Below are 22,610 nucleotides of genomic sequence, written 5' to 3' on the forward strand. Positions count from 1 at the left end.
TTGGTTTGTCCAATTTGGGGTGTTTTTACGCAACTAGTAAATGCAAATCGATTTTTCTTCATGAAAATCACACATAATTTTTTGGGTTTGGGTTTGTTGAAGAGCCCCAAGTCTCTAGTTGCTAATACTACCATAAGGTGTTGAAATTATTCAAATTTTTATGTTTTTTTAACGATTTTCCTTAAAGAAGAATTATGATCATGGTTTGACCACCTCTGATCATGGTTTGCCCAAAAAAATGATCATGGTTTGTCTGGTTTTAGAAATCTCCATTTTTGAATGAAAACATTCGAATTCACAATTAGATGTTGCATTTATCATTGCTTGAGTTTATTGTCATCATATTGATTCATTCATAATTTAGGCTTTCTTCAGAATATTGCCTTTTCTTGGGCATTTTAGAAGTGTTCACCTCAACACAATCAACACAGAAAAACAATACTTCTGCTATGCGCGAAGCACACCATAAACAAACATAAACAAACTGCAGCGCACCAAGCGCTTATTGAATTGGACAACCCATGATCAGAATTGAGTTCATCAAAATGCGTTAATTTGATGGTTTAGCTATGTAAATCCGATACAAATGGTGAGCAAGCATGATGTTTACAATATTTATAAGTGTTGTAATCCAGAAAAGGTCTGAATACGTGCCAAATAATCATCTGGTGATCGATTAAAAGTTAGCTCGAATGAGGGGCGCATTGACACAAATAGAAGGTGTATTTTATAATCCTTTAAAACATGTGATTTCGTAAAAATATACTATCAAACTACTATAAATCATGTAAAAGGCAATTTCATTCATATGTTTCGAAACATTCGAAGGCCTTATTTGACACAGGAGCGCTGAATTAGAGCATTCAAAAAAGTGGGCAAACCATGATCATATTTTCGACTGGACAAACCAAGATTATTTACCCTACTATTGCGGACTATTAGCTTGCCTGTTGCGATGCCTCTTATGATGTGTTCGCATTCACTGAAACGTGGCTCAACAATAACACACTCCTCTGCGTATACGATGTATCGCTTAGATCGATCCATTGAGAATAGTAGTAGACTTACTGGCGGAGTTTTGTTGGTAATAAGCTCTATATTCGAATCACGAGAAATTTTCCCTCCAGCCGGGCTTTCAGTTCAGCAAATTTGGGCGGCTATTTCGTTGTACAATCGAACGATGTATCTTGGTGTTGTTTACATTCCTCCTGATCATACCAATGACTCGGTGGTTATAAATCAGCATATTTCGACTCTTCATTCGATCACACAACAAATTGAGATGGATGGCAGAATCCTCTTGCTTGGCGATTTCAACATGGCATTTCTTTGTCTCTAAGCGCATCGAAATATCTGTATCCAGATTATTCGAACTCATCAGTAAATCCATTAGCAGAGTGTCTGCTAGATTGCTTCAGCACCGCTGGTATATGTCAAATGAATGGTATCCTCAACGACAATAACCGTATTCTTGACCTATATTTTACTGGTGCAGAGATCGTTCATAAGACGGTAGTGATCCCATCCCTTTGGTGAAACTATGTCGTCATCACCCACCACTATTAGTCTCTGCATCGGTTACACCGCCGATTGCTTTTGATCGTACTACCGAATTAATTTATTACAACTATCGTAAGACCAACTTTTCGTCAATGAACCGTTTCTTTCTAACCATAGGTTGGGATGAAATATTGAACGACAATGACATTGACAAAGCTACATCATCCATTTCAAATGTATTGCTTTACGCAATACAATACAATACCAGCAGTTCGTTCCCATAAGGATGACTAGTGAAACACCGCATCCACCATGGACAAATCGCAATTTGAAACGTTTAAAGTCAATTAAAAGATCCAACCTAAAAAAAATCCCGATATCGCTGTGACTATTGTAGAATCCGGTATTCAGTTTCGAACAAAAATTATAAACGTTTAAACAATGCTTTGTATATCGCCTATCAAAATCGTACTCAAACGAACTTACGTGTCAACCCAAGAGGTTTCTGGAGATATGTTGACAGCCAGAGAAAAGAGATCGGTTCTGTATACATCGTACATCGTCCGCTCTTTAGGATCAAGAAAACAAATTGATGCGGTGTACACTGATTTCTCGGCATCGTTTGAAATAATCAACCATGATATCGCAGTAGCTAAGCTTCATCGTCTTGGATTCAACGGCTCACTTTTGAAATGGCTTCACTCCTACCTCACTGATCGTGTAATGTCAGTTGAAATAGGTGAAACAATATCTACTCCTTTCCGAGTAACATCTGGTGTTCCCCAGGGCAGTCACCTTGGTCCTTACCTGTTTTTTTTTATGTCTCAACGATGTCTACTTTAGTTTGAAGTGTCTCAAACTCTCGTTTGCAGATTACTTCGAATTGTTCCTTCCAGTGAACTGCATCGGAGATGCTGAGATTTTACAAGAGCAACTCAACATCTTCGCCGAAAGGTGCGCAAACAACAGAATGTTTTTGAATCCATCTAAGTGTTCGGTAATATCATTCTCACGCAAGCGTTCGTCTATAAGCTTCGAATATAAGCTACATGATGTTCAATTGGATCGTAAAGACCTCGGCGTTATGCTGGATTCGAAACTAACCTTTCGGGATCACGTATCCTACATAATCTCTAAAGCATCCAGAACACTTGGATTTATCTTCCGCGTCACAGAGCGATTTAAGCACGTGCACTGCATCGAGACTCTTTATTGTTCGTTAGTTCGCTCGATTCTAGAGTATGCTTGTGTGGTGTGGTCGCCTTACTACCAAAATAGCGTTCAGCGAATTGAGTCGATCCAGCGGAAATTCATCCGATTCGCATTACGAAAATTACCATGGAATGATCCGACAAATCTCCCTAGCTACGAGGATCGATGCAAGCTAATAGGACTCGATTCATTAGTTTCACGAAGAAACGTTGCCAAGGCCCTATTTACTACGGACCTCATTACTTCGAGCATCGACTGTCCTGAGCTCCTTCAGGTAATCAATTCCAATGTTAATCATCGTAATTTGCGTTCTGGTAATTTTCTGTACCTCTCCTCAACATGAACAAATTACGGATATCACGAACCTGTTACTAGCATGTGCCGTGTGTTTAACCGTTGTAGCTCCTGTTTTGACTGTCATCTCTCTCGTCCCTCAAAAAAGTGTATGTTCTTGCTCTCACATAATGTGAAATTTCTAATGTAATAGTTTTAGTAGGCTTTGTAGAAATAGATTAAGATAATAGTACTTAAGTATCTAACATTAGGGCAAATGTTGCCTGTTGTATTTGTGAAATAAATGGTCTCATCGGGCGGCGCTCACTAACGGGGGAACGCATTTGATTTTGATCAGAAACTTTTGAATAACTCTATGAATGCATCTGTGTGTGCATATGCGCGTACCTGTGCAAGGGCATTTAAGTTTGCGTGTTGACGATGATGGTAACATGTTGACGTTTTTTTTTATCCCATCTATTTTATTTTTATTGGTAGGCTCATCTAGCAATTCAGCTGTAACAGAGCCGAATTTATCGTGTACATTTTTTTCTCATGTTGTATATAACACAGTAGCCATATAAACGTAAAAGTGTTCCTATCTCATCGATACACATTTTTTTTATATATTACACATTAGCCATTTAGGCGTAAGAGTATTCATTCCTATTCTATCGATACACAACACATGTCTCATTTTTCGACGTAAGAATATTTCTATTGTTTGAATGTTCTCAGTTGGACACAGCGGGACTCTTGATATGAGGCTTCCCCATTGTTGTGTTTATAGATAGCACCAATTACCGATGCAACAGATCGATCGTATGTGGAGTGAGAGGCTGGGATCACCATTACATGATGATTGACGCATGGACGTAGTAGCTGGAATAACACACAAAGATGGTCAGTTGAGGGCCCTGAGTTATGAGCTCATGATTGTTCGCTTAGTAGCGGACACGCAACCAATTAGGCTACGAAGACCCCCAGACGTTGGCGTTGACTTTGATCGTTGACTGTTGACATTTGCGTGTACATTTGTATGGGCACTTTCTTTGTCTAACTCCACAAGCGTCGCTCTAGGGCTAAGTTCTTTCCACTCTAACAATATTTCTCACTTGTTTAAATCCTATTTGCTCACTATAAAACTTTATTGACGTAGGACTACGTCATTCATTTCCATACTGGGGTGGTAACTCAAAGTTTTACGCGTTACGCTGGAACAACAAGATTTTGAGAGTAAATACCCCCTAACCAACTGAACGAAATGGTATGATAACCACTTCATTCGAAAGATAAAATGTGTACGCATTATATGCTTGTTTCTTTTTTATCCAAAAACTTGTTTTAATAGCTCGAAAATTGCTTTGAACGCAAGCAATTGAAATCACAAAAATCTGTATATAAGCGGGTGCCAGCATCCACTCAGTCATAATTGTACTGTGGTTGGAGTATGTTATCACTGCTGTGGCGAACCTACGTTTATCAAGAAAGCGCTGAAGAATGGCGTTTTTGCAAACGAAGGACACTGGTGCGTCGTGTTCATTTAAGCTTTCCTCTAAAGGAAAACGGAACACGGGATTCTTTTCAACGACTGTATTTCATGCAATGCTCAAAGCTAAAATTTACAAATTAAATTTCATTTTCATTCACTATGGGTTAAGGAATGACCCACATTTTTCCAGTGACGAAATTCTATCGAACTGCAATGTGGAAATCCAATTCTCCTCAAATCTTCTAAATATAATATATAATTTAAAATAGATTAAATAGATTTTAGTGCTTATATATATAGTTTTAAGTAAAAAAATTAAGATATTCACTTTGTTTTAGGTAGATTTAAGAAGTAGCGGTATGTTTTCTATAATTTCTGTCACTTCTTTTGTTTCTGTTTCTGTCTTTTTATCTGTTTATCATCTGTCACTTGTCGTTACCTCATCGACCCGAAACGGGTGCTGTGGAGCAGGGTTCCCATCCGCAACACTTCATTGAAGCAGGACATTTAAGACAGCCACCACACACACATATACATAGGGCAAGTGTACCAATTATGGAGGACATATGTCATTAATTTGCAGAAATTGGCGAATAAATACTCTATTTTAGTTCAAAAGTATACAAAAGTATACTTTTTCTAGCAGTTGAACTCTGTTTTTGAAGATTCTCACTGATATTTCGATGATATACAGACTAAATTATATAGAAACATGTTTGAAAAAACATGGATGGGTTATACCTATGATATAACCGCACGCTTGACGTAGGACTGCCGTTGGCTTAGTAATCATTTGTGTTTTTTCAATCAGCAATAATCGCACTTCGTATGTTCCTCATTGGGTACGATATCACCGCTGCGCAGAACTATTGATTAAATTATTCATTAAACTAGTGAATGAATGAAACAATTTACGAATTCAAATGCAAACAAATCCTAATTTTGACCTAAATTCATGCATTATGATAGTTCTTATCGCAGCAAATAGTTATCAACATTTTGCCTAATCATCAAACGGTATGCGTAGAAATTCAGTGAGCTGGCGACATGAAGGGGCATGCAGCCTTGAATGACCGAGCCAAAGCGTTGCATTTGTACCTCCTTTTGTAGACCGTGTTAGCAAAACGCATTCCGGAGTGTAAAAATGCAGGGGGTATAAAAAGTACTGCCGAGATCTGGAATGCCGATTTTCCCAACTCATTGGTTTCGGAAACGCTGCTTGCATCTATTTTGCAATGCCGATTTCCCTTGGCTTTATGGTTTTGAAGTCTGTGTTAGGGAAACATTCATATTTGCAAAAGCGCAAACGAGTACAAAAGTACCCGCTGCTTGCATCTATTTTGCCATACAGATTTCCCCAGGCTCCATGGTTTTGAAGTCTATGTTAGGGAAACATTCCGGTTTGCAGAAACGCAAACGAGTACAAAAGTACCCGCTGCTTGTATCTATTTTGCAATGCCGATTTCCCTTGGCTCCATGGTTTTGAAGTCTGTGTTAGGGAAACATTCCGATTTGCAAAAGCGCAAACGAGTATGAAAGTATCCACTGCTTACATCTACTTTGCAATGCCAGTTTTCCCTGGCTCCATGGTTTTGAAGTCTGTGTTAGGGAAACATTCCGATTTGCCGAAACGCAAACGATACCGATTTATCCTGGCTCCATGGTTTTGAAGTCTGTGTTAGGGAATTATTCCGATTTGCAAAAGCGCAAACGAGTACAAAAATACCCGCTGCTTGCATCTATTTTGCAATGCCGATTTCCCCAGGCTCCATGGTTTTGAAGTCTGTGTTAGGGAAACATCCATTCATTCCTGCGATGGTACCTCAATCGATGCTCAATTATAACTGACTGGATTTACGATCGGCGCTCGCTTATATACCGATTGGTGATTTCAATAGCCGATATTGAAAGCAATTTTAAGGCTATTGAAACAACTTTTTGGATCAAAAAGTAACAAGCATCTAACGCGTAGACATTTTATCTTTCGAATGAAGTGTTTATCATACCATTTCGTTCAGTTGTTTAGGAGCTATCAACACTCAAAATGTCGGTCTCCGGCGTAACGCTTTCGTTTTCGAAACATTGATTTTACACCCCGGTATAGAAATGAAAGACGTAGTCCTACATCAAAATGTCACTTCCATGTACCCATTATGGTAATAGTGTTCCTGGAGTTTCGTAATAAGTGTACCTATTACGGTAATAGTCGGTGTCACGTGGAAAACGTGTTAATAGTATTCAAATAATATTTCAATAACATTTTGACATAGGACTATGTCTTTTATTTCTATATAGGGGGGTCACTCTACAAAAAATGTAACGATTTATTAAGAGTTTTCAAACGCATATTACTCAAAATGGTTATTGCGACATATGTTGTGTTATATATCATTAGACATTCTTTCATTTCTTTACCGGGGTGTAAGTTCAAAGTTTCGAAAGCGAGAGAGTGACGCTGGACTGCAAGGTTTTGAACGTTAATACCTCTTTACCGGCTGAATGGAGTGATATAATAATCACTTCATCCGAAAGATAAAATGTCAACGAGTTATATGATTGTCACTTATTGGTCCAAAAAATCGTTTCAAAAATTGCTTTGAAAGCAAGCTATTGAAGTCATAACAATCTAGCTCATTGATGATGATTGGTGATCGCAATGTGTTCCCGAACACGGACACAAAATCTAGGCACCTAGAGAAACCGTCATAGCGAATTCATGCAAGCTGTGATTTCTTTTGCTCGCTTGCATTAGTGTTTGGGAAACCATGGCTGACACAGGTAAAGCGTGAGTACTTTTACTCGCATCAGTTTCTGTTCTGATTTCGTATGGAACAGTCGTGAAAAATTGTTTACGTCTGAATGCGTTCGAGCGAAAGAATATTCACACCCATTTACGCATTCGACTTGGTGCTCCCGTGATGCAATCCAATATTATCAGTTTCTGTTCTGCTTTCGCATGGAACAGTCATGAAAAATTGCCACATAACGATAAAAACGAAATGAATTTTATGCAAGGTTATATAGACTTTATTTCGTTTTCACCGTGAAATGGCGCCCTCAGTTTATATTCTGCGCATGGAGTGATAATGAAAAATTTCGTGTTATTCTCACGAATCACATATCAAACATCTTCAGTTGCTTTTACAAGGTCACTCAAATTTCATCGGTTCGTTTCGGGACCACCAACAAGTTCGAAAGAGTTGAATTAATTAATAGGTATTAATTTTATATTATATTGTATGTTGTCCAATCAATTTGTGCTCAATTCATGTTTTTATCGTGTAGGTCTCACTACTAACAATTTGTGTAATTGTGGTCCAGGATGTCATAATATCGAGTATGTTGTTTGGTTATGTAAAAATGCAATAAATGAATGCTGATTTAGAAGATCGAAAGGGTATACCCACGTGAATCAGATTATGATAGTTTGAGTAGTCGCGATTTTACAGGGCTATAAAGTTTTTACAAACAATGTTCCGGACAACGCGGTAACGAAGGAGATAATGCTATTTTTATCTATAATATATTTATGTAGTCAAAGATTGATTTGACTCAGGCTTATATTTATGTAGGTCTTAACTATTTAGACTTGTGTTTAAAAATGATACATGATGACTCTTTGTCTTCTTCTGCATGATTGAATAAACAGAAGAAAAGGGTAGTAAGTAGTGGCTTTAATGGTATTTTTGTGTACATTTTTGAACAGAATGTGGTACCGAATTCTACCACGTTATGTCATCTAACCCGTTTGAAAGATACAAGTACATACAGGAAACGGTTTTTCCAGAACATTCTATCATGTATCAAAAGAGAAAAAAATACAGATTTTGAACAATGAAAAACTCAATTTAAATGCAATTACTACACACAATCACAGTCCTAGGTCAAGATCCCGTCCGTGCCCCTAGGCTCAGACCCATCAACTTTTTTAAATAAACTATGCCTCTAAATTTTATTCCTAGTATGCAATACTATGTCTTTGATTCTACACTCGACAAAAAATATGGGAACGGAGCGCGAAGTCGAAGTGTTTAACCCATTACTGCCTAGGTGTACAAGAACTTGATCCAAATGGCATGAAACTTTCTAGTCCATCTAGGTTTGTCCCGAAACGGGGGGGAAACGCAATATTTTGGTTTGGAGTTCTTTGGAAGTTGAGATATCTGACGTATAAAATTTCATACGCTGAGCCGATACAGTATCAAAAATGGAAATCATTTGAATATCGAACAAAACGGTTTTATTCCACAAAATTCAACTTTAACAACCATTTTCATGGTTTATTAGCACTTTCGTGTACTGCCGTTCTACGCATAATTGTCCCACGGTTCAATTCCTAGAAATTTGTACATTTCCGGTACGGTCACACGAAATCTTGTATCTCCTTTTAGCAGTGCGTACTTATTTGTCTCTGTGGTGATTAGTCCGACGAAATCTGCGTCGAATAGGTAATGGAACTTTTGAACGGCAGACCATTTATGTTTCGAGCAGAGATCACTTAGATCAGGTGAATGTCCTTCAAGAACAACGGCTGCATCTGTATCCGAATTTAAGGTCATTTATTCCCAGTGTTTGGCTCTCCGTTTCATGCTGCTCCCCGAGGAGCATTCTTGTGATTGGCCTCGTTCAATGTTGCTCTCGACATTCACTTGTTTGCCAAAACCGGAAGGGCCGTCCTCCGAGTCACTATCTCCAGCATCCACATCGCTGTCTCCACCGCTTGGGGGCACGATGACAAAGTCAATATCATTTGTTGACACTAGATTTCCGAAAGCGTCTTCGTCCAAATCAATCAGATAATTGTACAGCTCCTCCGGATTATCGGGAAGCTGATATGTCCTATTGAGAAAAAATATACCGTAGTTGCACAGCGTATGAAATTTCATATGCTCAAAAGTAAACATAGGTTTTTTAGCGGTTTCATAATTTTCTTCGATTTTTTTGCTAGATATCATTTTTTACACTCGTCTAGTAGTGATGTGTCACAGATTTGAGTAATTTAGAATCCTTTAAGAGGTAAAACATTGATAAATTTATGTTTACTTTTGCGACTCCAGCTCGAAATTTGCAAGCTTCAATACACAACAAAACAACAAAAATGACAGATAAAATGACACTGACACAAAAAAACACTCTTAAATTGTCATGTGGTATCATTTAAAATGCGCTTAACACTTTAGTTTCATCAAAAACAGTTTTTCAAAAACGGGCATTTTTGCGAATTAAATTTCATACGCTGGGCACTCATGGGTTAAGTGTTTTTGGAAACGCTGTACCTTTGTGAAAAATCAACGCATGAAGATGGGATATACATCATTTTAAAGCTTCATTAAAAGCTTCAAGTTTTGAGATGTAATACTTGAATGATTCCATCTTTCTGTGTAGGTGTAGTGGATAATAATACTAGAAAAAAAGACGGGTGGGTAATGTCGGGGACATAACCGGAGTGACGTAGGACTATACAAAGGGGACAGCTTTTGTTAAATATATATTTTAAATATATTGTTTTATTTTCTTCTCCTACGTGAATACCTACCTATCTACCTGAAAAATGGGTTAGTTTACTGTTTACTCTTTATGAATATGTTGATGGTTCTGAAAAGAACCTTTGGTGTTGTGTTTTTGTTATCGCTCGATATTCCCATCTTGTTCGGCTAAACCTTCCTGTTTAGCTATTGCGTTTGCCACTCGCCACAGCTTTCACAGTTGGAAAATTTCTTCCCATCCAGCTTGTGACATATTGTACAGTAAATTACATTCAATGGCACATCGCATTACCACCACTCAGTATCGGATTGGAGGTAATTTTAACCTGTAATTGAACATTTGCGATGACAGTGGTACAGTGTCAACTTTCAATGTGGGGTCATAATTTGGACCCCGAACTCTATGTTTACCAAAATGTCCAACTAAATATGTCGCATTACAGGTCCGTCCAATTAGCTAAATTTCGAGATAAGTGTAAATTACTGTACTTTCAATCTAGAAGCAATTTAAGAATTGGTGAAAATCAATAAGCTCAGAACAACTGCCAAATTCACATACTCATCATATCCTGGCAAACAAATTATGAAAAAATCAATTTGTGTTTTATTATTATTTTGGATATTGTTTTAGAAAGCATTGAACTGTATTTCCTAAACTCTTTTTTGGAAGGTATAATGGCCCTGAAAAGCGCCTTGTTTTATGGAATGGTTCCAATTTAGAAAACTTTGTACTCGTGGTTTTGAAAAAAACCATTTCGAACGCCCTCGATGCCGCCTTGTTCTGGATTTGCCACCAAAGCAGTTTGTATAAAGAACAAACTTTTTTCTTCTGCTACCTGATGCCGTTTTGCGATTGCGTTTGCCACTCGCCACTCGCTGCAACTGCCTGTTGTCTTGATGTGTTCTGTTCTGAATGCGGTTTTTCTTATCGTCGCGAGCAGCTTTACCAGCCAACTCGATCACTTCGGCGGCCGAAACTATATAACGCCGACTAGGTGGACTGGTGCACTGGTACTAACGCTCGGCCTAGCTACCCTTGCTGAGCAATTGGCGGATACACCTACGGGGAACGGCACACCTGCACGGTTCGAGTGGGACTTGGCCTTTCCCTTAACTTGTCCTCCTTTGTTACGTCCACGATGCCGATGCCGTACAACCACACGGGTTTACGGTTTGAAAGAAAATAAGATATTTTTTGGGGTCCGCGTGTTTTATACTCTAGCGGTACACACTCACAGGATAGGGGCAAATCGGCAGACTCAGCCAGAGGGGCGAGTCCAACGAGACGAACGAATGAGCGTTAAAAGGGAGCGATGGCAAAAAAATACATTCATTACGATTTGTTCGCTCGTTGGATTCACATGCAGGCTAAAAAGGGTCCTTTTCAGGATCACAAAATTATCTTCAATCTAAAGAGTTTATTGTTTTGTTATCACTCGATATCCCCATCTTGTTCGGCTAAACCTTCCTGTTTAAGCGATTTGTTGCCACTCGCCACAGCTTTCACAGTTGGAAAATTTCTTCCCATCCAGCTTTGTGACATGTTGTACAGTAAATTACATTCAATGCGACGTGCCGAAACACCACTCAGTGTCGCATTGGATGCGATTTTAACCTGTAATTGAACATTTGCGATGACAGTGGTACAGTGTCGACTTTCAATGTGGGGTCATAATTTGGACCCCGAACTCTATGTTTACAAAAATGTCCAACTAAATAAGTCGCATTACATGTCCGTCCAATTAGCTAAATGTCGAACTAATTGTAAATTACTGTACTTTCAATCTGGAAACAATTTAAGAATTGGTGAAAATTGAATAATCAGTCCCGAACTATCAATAAGCTCAGAACAACTGCCAAATTCACATACTCATCAGATCCTGGCAAACAAATTATGAAAAAATCAATTTGTGTTTTATTATTATTTTGGATAATGTTTTAGAAAGCATTGAACTGTATTTCCTAAACTCTTTTTTGGAAGGTTTAATGGCCCTGAAAAGCGCCTTGTTTTATGGAATGGTTCCAATTTAGAAAACTTAGTACTCGTGGTTTTGAAAAAAAACCATTTCGAACGCCCTCGATGCCGCCTTGTTCTGGATTTGCCACCAAAGCAGTTTGTATAAAGAACAAACTTTTTTCTTCTGCTACTTGATGCCGTTTTGCGATTGCGTTTGCCACTCGCCACTCGCTGCAACTGCCTGTTGTTGTCTTGATGTCCACCGAACCGAATGTGTTCTGTTCCGAATGCGGGTTTTCTTATCGTCGCGAGCAGCTTTGCCAGCTAACTCGATCACTTCGGCGGCCGAAACTATATAACGCCGGCTAGGTGGACTGGAGCACTGGTACTAACGCGCTCGGTCTAGCTACCCTTGCGGGGAACTCCAGATCAACACGGTTCGAGCGGGATTTTGCCTTTCCCTTCACTTTTCCTCCTTTACCATGTCCAGACATGGCTGCTTGGGTTGGTTTGTTGATGTGTTGTGATGCGAACCGATGTGGTGTACGGTTCGGATGAGAATGATCGTTACGGCAGCGGAGAGGGGATTTTTAAGCTGACTGGCTGGCTCGAGAATTATGCATGTGTGAGACTGCGACCAATGTTTCGTTCATTTTTTTCTTTTTCCTTTCCAATCGCGCTTCATTCTATCTGCTGCTGCTCTGGTTGCCCGTTTTGGTCGGTACGATTTGAGGAGCACAAAATGGACCAATCAAAAATGGGCACATAGTGCATTTTGACAATGCTTGATAATTCACAATTATTCAATTATTTATCTCAAGAAAAATGAAATATTATTCGTTATGATAGATGCGTAGATATATTTCCTATCAATTGATGCAAAAACCTTTGCGATCTATTGAGAAATGCTCGAGTTATAAGCGTTCCAAATCTTGCATTTTTTCCTACTTGTTCAGTGCCTAGATTTCCATTTCACCCCCTATATCTTCCGGTTAGACGTAGTCCTACGTCAAAAAAACAATTTTTTCAGTTTTTTTCAAGATTTTGTAGATTAACACATTAACTAAGTCAATAGTAAATCCAACTAACCTTATTAATCAGCATTCATTTGATTCCTAGAACGCTCCTGTGGGTCATTTTACTACAGGAAAAAGTTTTGATAGAATGAAAAATTTCCCCTTTTCTAATGAATACGTTTTCAATAATGCGATTGTTCCTAAATCAGGAGGCAGTTTTGAAAAATCCAATAAATTCTGCACAAGACTCATTATTTATTATTCGTTATTCGGAAATGAAACTAATTCATTAAAAGTGCATTTTTTCTGTTTGTAATAACGTTGACATTAGTTTCTAACAAACATAATTTAACGTTCGCTTGTTGGAATCTCAATAGGATGATTTTCGAAATATCCAAAAGCTTCAACTCACGGCATACAATACCATAATTTTTCTTTTATTCATATTCCTATTCCGCTAATGATAGTCGAAAGGTGTTAATAATTGCTAACCACTACGCCTGTAAACTGATTAGCTCCCAATTATGAATTAAAAATCAACGTAAACTTCCAGAGGCTCTGTTCATTACACCTATAGCAGGCGCAACACTCACCAAATTACGAAACGCTGGTTGATCTGCTCATCGCACGGAAACGGGCTCGTGTCGTACCTCGTTCTTTCCACCGTCTGCAGGATGTAGCTGCCGTAGTCTTCCGCTCCTCGTGGACGATTGCTGCCACCGCAATCCTTGGCACCCCACGGCGTCAGGCTCTCAACGGTGACGTAAGCGTGCTGTAGGTGTTCCAAGCGGATTCGTGGGGGTGGGGGTGGTTTTGGATTGGAGAAGCAAATAAGAAGGAAAATCTTCATGAGTTAATGGTTTGTTTATTCATTACCCAGCGTACTTTCGCTGCATAGTAATGAGCCTAACGCCCTGGAATGGTACTTATATGGGTGTATTTGTGTGTGTGTATGTGTGTTTGTGTCATCAGCTTGAATAATTTTCGCTATGTTTTCATTTTCATTCGGTAGTTTTTTTTTATTGATTAGATATTCATGATTACACTCGCTTGGGGGATATTTACTTGAGTTAGTGGTTTTGTGATTCCTCCTAGTGACGGTTCAATACTCTCATTGTAGATGTCAGACACTAGTCTCATCGCTCTTTTGTGACGAACGGGAGTTTTGTTCGCGGTTAGTGTTGGTGTTTACGGTTCAAGTTCATCCCGAGAGTATTTGTTTTTGTTTAACAAGATGGGTAGAAGGATGGAAAAAGAGACAAACATTGACATTAAATATTTTACCGTCGGTGGGGTCGGGAAGTTTAAATGAGTTCATCCCGTAGATTTAAGAAAAAAAATATAATCAACTAAAATTCACTAATGGCAACATGACTCGGGAATGGTAGCAATTACCAGTGCGCGTGAGTCTTTCGGCAGGTGAAAATTGAAAATTACACGCTAAAAAATAACCATGCAGGCAATTTGCCAGTAATGAAGTTTAGCACATTACTCGGTGTTAAGGTGTTGCGTTGGAAGGTAGATTGATGGAGAGTACATTCAACACTTTATCCTCCGAGTGCCGATGTTATGTGCAGGCGTGAGCTGGTGCGTCTGTGAATTCGAGCAGAACTACTGAACTATTGAACTCCTCCCCTCATCGATCATAATTACGGATGTTATTCCGCTCGTATGCATGCCATTGCTGAGTAATTATGGCAATGCCATTACGTGTTTCATCAATGTACTTTTAAGGTGGCAATGACGGGTTTATTGTTCGTGTCTTATTGATAGCACGTCAGGGTTTGTGTTTTATGGTGGTACAAAAAGCTTAACACTGTCGTCGCCCCGTCACCCTTTCCTCGTTCAAATTGGATAGGATTTTTAGAAAGAATTTAAGAGAATAGGCACCTAAATGTAACGAGAGGATGTGTAGAAAAATAAAAAATAAAATCATAACCATATTATTATAATGTTTGTACTATAATTGTTATATAGTTATATAGTACGGACTGCAGTTTTTTGCGAAACCCATATAATATGATTTTGGCATGTGTTATTGTTGTCAATTCGTCTTTAAATTAAGAAAACAAATACTGCTAGATCATGGAAAAGTTGTCTACAAACTAAGTTTGATCTTTTTTGAAATATTTTATCGCAAGTTGGGCCATGCAAGAAACTCAAAAACGTCGCGTTGGGCGACGAACGTGTTAAAAAAAGTTTTATAGTGATTCTAAAAAGTTTTATTTTACTGTGTTCAGCAGGGTTACCAGAATTACATGATAATAAATATAAATATTATGCAAAAATACACGAGGCTCAGCAATTGTGAAAATTGAAGATAATCAAATTGCTTTTGCCTTTTGTCATTGTGAAGCTCAAAATAATCTAGAACATGGCGTCTTATCACGAGGCTGGTTAAACCACTTGAGGGTGCTGGTTTTTTATTTGGAAAAGAGTTGGGAATTAGCTATTGCAGTGGATTGTAGATGCTAACGAAATGAGTATCTTCAGTGTTTGCAATGTGACTTTGTACAATGACTCATACATGGCTCACCAAAACTGTTTCAATTCATTCTCACCGAATAGACCACAAATCAAACAGACTGCAAACCACGTAGCAGAACCATATCCAATGAGGAAGAAAAGGCGTTCCCGTTCGGGAAATATTGCTCAAATTGCTTATCCAGGGAGGAATAATTTTCGATTGTGTTCAAAATTAGGCTTCTTCGTCAATAATACAGCAAAATCTCCTGATCATAGCAAAATATTCAGTACTGACCTTCTCAAACTTCATGTTTAGCGCTAAGTTTGACCCCTTCCTCACTAAAATGTGCAAGGAAATATGATTTCCTTGAGCTCGCCAAAACATTTCGAACTTATCCTTCAGTCCTTCAGATGAGTACCAGCGCCCGGCAATGTAGAAAAGCAGGGCCTTGGATCTGAACCTTTTCTTTGCATTGTGCCTTTAAGATGTAGTTATTAATATCGATCACCACATATTTTCATCAATATTCTCGGGATGGTTTTACTGGCAACAGCTCATCGATGCATCATACAACCATCCTCATTCTAGAAATCGATCGAATCAGAATTACTCGAACGGAAATCAATTATCCGTTCTGAAACCCGTTCGACTTAAATCCAATCGAGTTGTGCAAATGTGGCTACTTTGTCATGCAATTCGTCATCCTGTTCCATCTTGCTCAATTTCTGTGGAGCTAAAATGGATGAAATGATCAAACTTTCAAAATACAAATAAAAATAAAAATGATTTGGTGTCTGTTCCTCACGATTTAACTCGAGAACGGAGCAACGGATTCGAACAGTCAGTATCAGGATTGATCTGTCTCAGTCTGCGTCAGGCTTATATGCTAAACAAATATGAAAAACCATTCAGAAAGTTGAAAAATTGGAATGTTATTTTTTTTTAGCAAATTTTGTATATCTATACAGCCATTCCATATCAAATTGATATAGTAGTTCTCAGATTTTCGTAGAAAGTGGTAGTTTCGTTCTTCATCGCAAACTATTAGACCCGTATTTTTTTATTTTTTATTATGGTGCCCATTTTCATTTTAGAGTGATCCGAAATATTTTCCCCTATTTTCCAAAAATGACTTTTTTCAAAAATTCATAACTTGTGAACTACTGAACCGATTGAGATGGTCGACATATCAAATTAAAGCTAATTAGTTAGTCATTCTTGGAAAATTTCTACGCCCGCAAAAATTCCAGGTTTTGATTCTGTCATTATTTTTTTTTTTTTTTTATAGTTTTCATGGTCTCGCGCTATATTTTTTTATATTTTTTATGGAAAGCTGAGTATTTTTCACATAACATATCTCGAAATCAGGGAGGCGTTTTTTTTTCGTTTTTAGTTATGATTTTTCAAAGTTACCCGATGGTCCAAAAAATCATTTTTCCCTTTTTTCCCAAAAACGACTTTTGTCAAAAATTTATTACTTTTGAACTACTGGACCGATTCAGATGATCGGCATGTCAAATTAAAGCCTACTAACTAGCTTTTTTGACGTGGGACTACGTCTAACCGGAATATATGGGGGGTAAAATGAAAACGTAAACACTGAACATGCAGGAAAAAATGCAAGATTTCGAATGCTTATAACTCGAACATTTTCTACTGGATCGGAAAGATGTTTGCATCAATTGATAGGGAATATTTCTACGCATCTATCGCAATTGATAAAATGTCATTTTTCATTAGATAAATAATTGAATAACTGTAAAATGTTAAGCGTTATCTAAACGCCCTAACTGCCTCGTTTTGATTAGCCCGATTTACGGTTTCCCCAACACAGACTTCAAAGCCAAGCAGCGTTGGGGAAATCGGAATTGAAAATACATGAAAGTAGGGGGACTTTTGTTCTCTCCGAAATATGTTCCCTAACACAGACTTCAAAACCAAGCAGCATTGGCGAAACCGACATTGCAAATACATGAAAGTAGGGGCAGCTTTTGTTCCCACCGAAATGCGTTTCTCTAACACAGACTTCAAATCCAAGGAGCGTGGAAAGGTTGGCATCGCAAATACATTCAATTCGGGAGCATTTTTGTTCCGACTGAAATGTGTTTCCCTACCACAGACTTCAAATCCATGGAGCGAGGGAAAATTGGCATTGCTAATACATGCAAGTCGAGGGCAATTTGTTCCGACTAAAATATGTTTCCCCAACACAGGCTTCAGAACCAAGGTGTCTAGGAAAATTGGGATTGCAAATTCATGCAGGTCGGGAGTATTTTTGTTCCGACTGAAAGCCGATTACCTATAAAGGCTTCCAAACCAACTGCGAGTACTTTTATACTCGCTTGTTTTTGTGCAGACTCGAATGCGTTTCCCTAACACGGTCTCCTAAACTTAGGTACCTGGTAAGATCGTGCAGACACTAGAGACATGGCATTTGTTCAAACTTTTTACTCACAGCGCAAATATATTGAATTCAATTGAATTCGGAAATTGTTTCATTTAATCAAAAATTCAATCAATACATACAAATGATTATTAAGCTAAGGTAGTCCCACGTCAACCTTGCGGTTATATCATAGATATAACCCACCCATTTTTTTCAAAAAATAACACACTTGCCAATTAATTGGATGATAGTCACATACATCCAGTCTAGTCGCATAGAAATAATGAACGAAAACTGAAAACATCAAAAACGAAAATAAACGCCTCCCTGTTTTCGAGATATATTATGTGAGAAATCCTCAGCTTTCCATTAAAAATATAAAAAATATATAGCGCCCGAAATATATGGTCCCGAGAACAAGAAAACTGTAAAAAACGAATACAATCAATAATGACAAAACCAAAACCTAATTTTTTTTTCTTAAATTTTGCTTCAAACAATACATATAACCACAAATTTAAACTCCCGTACCCTATTTTTAGGCGCGATTTTAGTAGTTTGGTACAAAGAATATTCAAATAATTCAACAGTCGTTCATTTTTCAAACAGAACGAATTTATTTACGTTGTTGAATGACAAATGGCACTAGATCGAACTTTCATTCACACATGCACAAGTAATCTCACTTTGTCTAAAGCCAGGCCTATCGCCAGCGATCTGGAAATATTTTTGAATAGCACAACGAATTATTGAAATACTTCAAATCACACTTGCTCGGTTTACAAAATGACAATCACGTTATTGTCATCAATTCTGATGAAACATCTGCTGGAGCGCCTAGATTCAGTGTACAGGCGTTACTAAAATCATAGAAGGTGTCTGCACAATGACACGAGAAATTGTGATTCAAAGAAAAAAAAATAATGTGGAATTCATCCCTTAACGCACATCGTTCATACGGCTCTCTCCATGTTCTTCATCGATAGCACTAACGTTCCCAACTAGACTTTCCGAGATCTCGCACAGCATGCAGAAGAGACAGTGTGCTTTGCGTTATCCAGTCTTGCATCTCACAAAGACATTGGGAACTGTCTGCAACAAATGAGCGAGGTAGAAGGCAGCCGAGCGAGCAGACTTCCTGTACGCGCTTAAATTCCGAGAGACGAGTATCGATTACAGCCCTTCCATGTGCAAGCGATGAGACCGGGCTTTAGCACGCGAGCTTGGGATTGGCTCTTTCTCTTCTCTTACGTAAAATTTTGTGATGTGTTCAGGAAATGCCTCGTCGCGTCTCGATGCGAACGATGCACATGTGTTGTGTACACGAAGAGATGCTCGTGCATTAGTGCTCGCGAGACTTTCTCGTGTACCTGCTTCAAAGTGACATTTGGTTAGGCCTTCTGAGATCTCGCACAGCACGTAGAAGAGACAATGTGCTTTGCCCTACTCACACAATCATTGCGTGCTGTGTGCAACAAATGAATGAATTGATTGGGTGATTTTGGCAGCGATATTTATGTGAAACAGTTTTTCATCACTAATTGTTCTACGTGCCATATTACGAAGATTAAAATTTTAACACCAGAAGCACAACTTCCCCTGACAGCACCAAATGTAACTTTGAGGCAGGAACACCAGAAAGTCTCGCGAGCACCAACACATGAGCATCACTCATGTTGAGGTGCAACCAAGTATTCTTGAGCACATCTCAATATTTTACGAAAGAGAAGAGAAGGAACCGATCCCGGGCTCGTGAGCTAAATCCCGATCTCATCGCTTGCACATGAAGGGGTTGTGAGGAGAAAATTAATATCCGTATCTCGAAATTTAGCCGCGCGCGCATAGGAAGTCTGAAAACCTCCGAATATTTTATGAAAGAAAAGAGAAAGAACCAATCCCAAGCTCACGTGCTAAAGCCCGATCTCATCGCTTGCACATGGAAGGGTTGTGAGGAAGAGAAAATCGATACTCGTCTCTCGAAAATAAAGCGCGCGCATAGAAAGTCTGTTCCCAACGTTCGCCTTCTCATCGTAGTATTACATGCATCATTTTTAGTAGTACTTAGTTGCGATTTCTATACCAAACAACACGCCTTGAATGTATTCTGAGCAAGCTTTAGAATGTGTGTGACCACAAGGCAGGTCAGAAGAAATATATTTGACGAAAAATGCCCGACCGTTCTGAAAGAACAAGATTAATATTGCACAAACAATAGACAATGTGATCCTGCCAACCTGTACTCCATTCATTATTAACATCATTACTAATTTTGAAATAATGTTTATGAATAGCTATATTAGACGAATTAAACAAAGGAGTGCGCTCGATGGATTTTATGTGTATCGTATGATGTCATTATATTTTATGAGCTGTACCAACAATTCATGGTCAACATGTAGGCGAAGGTAGAGAGGAGAGCGAACGACTACGCTTCTTACGACTTAATCACCATAAGTGGCTTGAGGAAGAATACATCCACTTGGAAAACGCTATCATGAGCAACGCCGTAACAGCGTCAGAGTCAAAATTATCCGAACGGATTGCAATTTTGCATTCTGAAATCCGTTCGACTCAAGTCCAATCGAGTTGTGTAAATGTGTCAACCTTGCGACGTATTTCGACATAGACAGCATTGAGCTCCGTGTTCCATTTCTGTGAAGCAAAAATAAAGAATGGATATTCGAGAGGAATAAACACGCTATTCAGCCATTTTTTTTTAATGAAGGTTAATTCTATATATCAGAAACGTGTTTGATGTGAAAAAGCAGCACATTCTCTGTAATTAGGGGGTAAATCTCGAACGAAAATTGTCTGACGTGTCTGACGATGATAGTATATTATGTATAAAGTTTTGGTGGAAATACAAAGAAAATTATAGACAAAAAAGTTAAGTTAGGGTCATTACTAAAGAGTGTGTCACATCAAATTGCATCACGGAAAAAACGCTGTAGAAATTCGCCCAGTAGACCGATCCTTTTGAAAATTTTAGACAGTAAAATAAAAACTATTAAACAACTTTTGGCATTTTCTTTTTATTCATACTTCGAGCCCAATCCCGTATGCTCGCACCTTCCTCTTTACCCCGTTCATAAGGTTCTGTACAACGTCAGGTTGTAGTTTTTTTTTAACAGAAATCCATTTTCTCTTGAAGTCCGCCTCCGATTTGACAACTTTTGGGATCTTCCGGAGGGCCTGCTTCTTCTTCTTCTTCAATGGCACTAACGTTCCTAGAGGAACTTCGCCGTCTCAACGTAGTATTACTTGCGTCATTTTTATTAGTACTTAGTTGAGATTTCTATGCCAAATAACACGCCTTGAATGCATTCTGAGTGGCAAGCTCTAGAATACGCGTGATCACAGTGCAAGTCGGAGGAAATTTCTTTGACGAAAAATTCCCCCGACCAGAACGGGAATCGAACCCGAACACCCGGCATGTTAGTTATGACGCTAACCACTCGGCCACGGGAGCGCAAAGGGCCTGCTTCATAATCGTCCAATATTTCTCTATTGGGCGAAGCTCCGGCGCGTTGGGCGGGTTCATTTCCTTTGGCACGAAGGTGCCCCCGTTGGCTTCGTACCTCTCCAACACGACCTTTGAATAGTGGCACTAAGCGAGATCCCGGACGAAGCGAGAAGATGGTCGGGACCTCGTGCTGCTTCAATAGTGGTAGTAAGCGCTTCTGTAGGCACTCCTTAAGGTAAACCTGCCCGTTTACCGTGCCGGTCATCACGAAGGGGGCGCTCCGCTTTCCGCAAGAGCAGATCGCTTGCCACACCATGTACTTTTTGGCAAACTTGGATAGTTTCTGCTTGCGAATCTCCTCCGGAACGCTGAATTTGTCCTCTGCGGAGAAGAACAACAGGCCCGGCAGCTGACGAAAGTCCGCTTTGACGTAGGTTTCGTCGTCCATTACCAGGCAATGCGGCTTCGTCAGCATTTCGGTGTACAGCTTCCGGGCTCGCGTCTTCCCCACCATGTTTTGCGTTTCGTCGCTGTTAGGAGCCTTCTGAACCTTGTATGTACGACATCCCGGATCGAACTTCTCGGATCACGTCTAAACTGCTACACACTTGTGATCTTTTTCACTGACGGAGCATCCATTTTTGCCGTTCTTCACCTTCCGGTCGATGGTTTGGTTCTCGAAGTATCGTTTTAGTACTCTGCTGACCGTGGATTGGACGATTCCCAGCATCTTACCGATGTCCCGAAATGAGTGCACAGGATTAATTCACAACGCTCTTTTTCGTTCGACGACATTTTTCCAAATTTACGAAAAATTGACAGTGAAGCATGGCCAACGTGATCTATACACTCTTATCTGATTAGAGGCGAAAGCTGAAGATATAATTCCTAAAAATTAAATTTCTACAGCGTTTTTTCCGTGATGCAATTCGATGTGACACACCCTTTATGTCTTCTATGTATTTAAACGACATCGAGTGATCGTGAAAATCGATCGAGTTTCAAACCAACCGGATTCCAGGATGTAAAAACTGTTCGATACTGTTACCACCATAATGTTGTATGGTCCATGCGGTGATTCGAAACCTTTATCGCCTTTCATGGTAGATGGAATATGTACAGAGCGTTTGCCGAATGATTTCACCAACGACACGATCGCAAACGTAGGCGAATATCTAATATACCAAGGAATAAATACTGATAATGTCATTCACAAATATTAACAACGCAGATATTCGCCTCAGCTAAGAAAAAAGCTATTAATACATTTGCATGTCTGTGCGATAAAGGAAGTGGCAATATGGCTGCGATTCTATCGCTGTGAATACTCCTCGATTGAATGACAACAACGAAGTAAT

At 39.0% G+C, this 22,610-nt stretch overlaps 1 protein-coding gene across 7 annotated transcripts in view; it reads right to left on the reverse strand.

The window, feature by feature from the left end:
• The window catches only part of LOC129765053 (protein GDAP2 homolog), a 315,411-nt gene that overhangs the window by 154,761 nt on the left and 138,040 nt on the right, over positions 1 to 22,610 (reverse strand). For all 7 annotated transcript variants that reach the window (XM_055764883.1, XM_055764880.1, XM_055764879.1 and 4 more), the window contains exons 2-3: positions 14,002 to 14,080; positions 13,530 to 13,708 (exon numbers count right to left, since the gene is read on the reverse strand). In XM_055764883.1, coding sequence (XP_055620858.1) covers positions 13,530 to 13,708; positions 14,002 to 14,076 — 254 coding nt within the window. In that variant the 5' untranslated portion in view covers positions 14,077 to 14,080. The remainder of the gene's footprint in view (positions 1 to 13,529; positions 13,709 to 14,001; positions 14,081 to 22,610) is intronic.

Source organism: Toxorhynchites rutilus, chromosome 2, assembly GCF_029784135.1.
Source record: "Toxorhynchites rutilus septentrionalis strain SRP chromosome 2, ASM2978413v1, whole genome shotgun sequence".
NCBI lineage: Eukaryota > Metazoa > Arthropoda > Insecta > Diptera > Culicidae > Toxorhynchites > Toxorhynchites rutilus.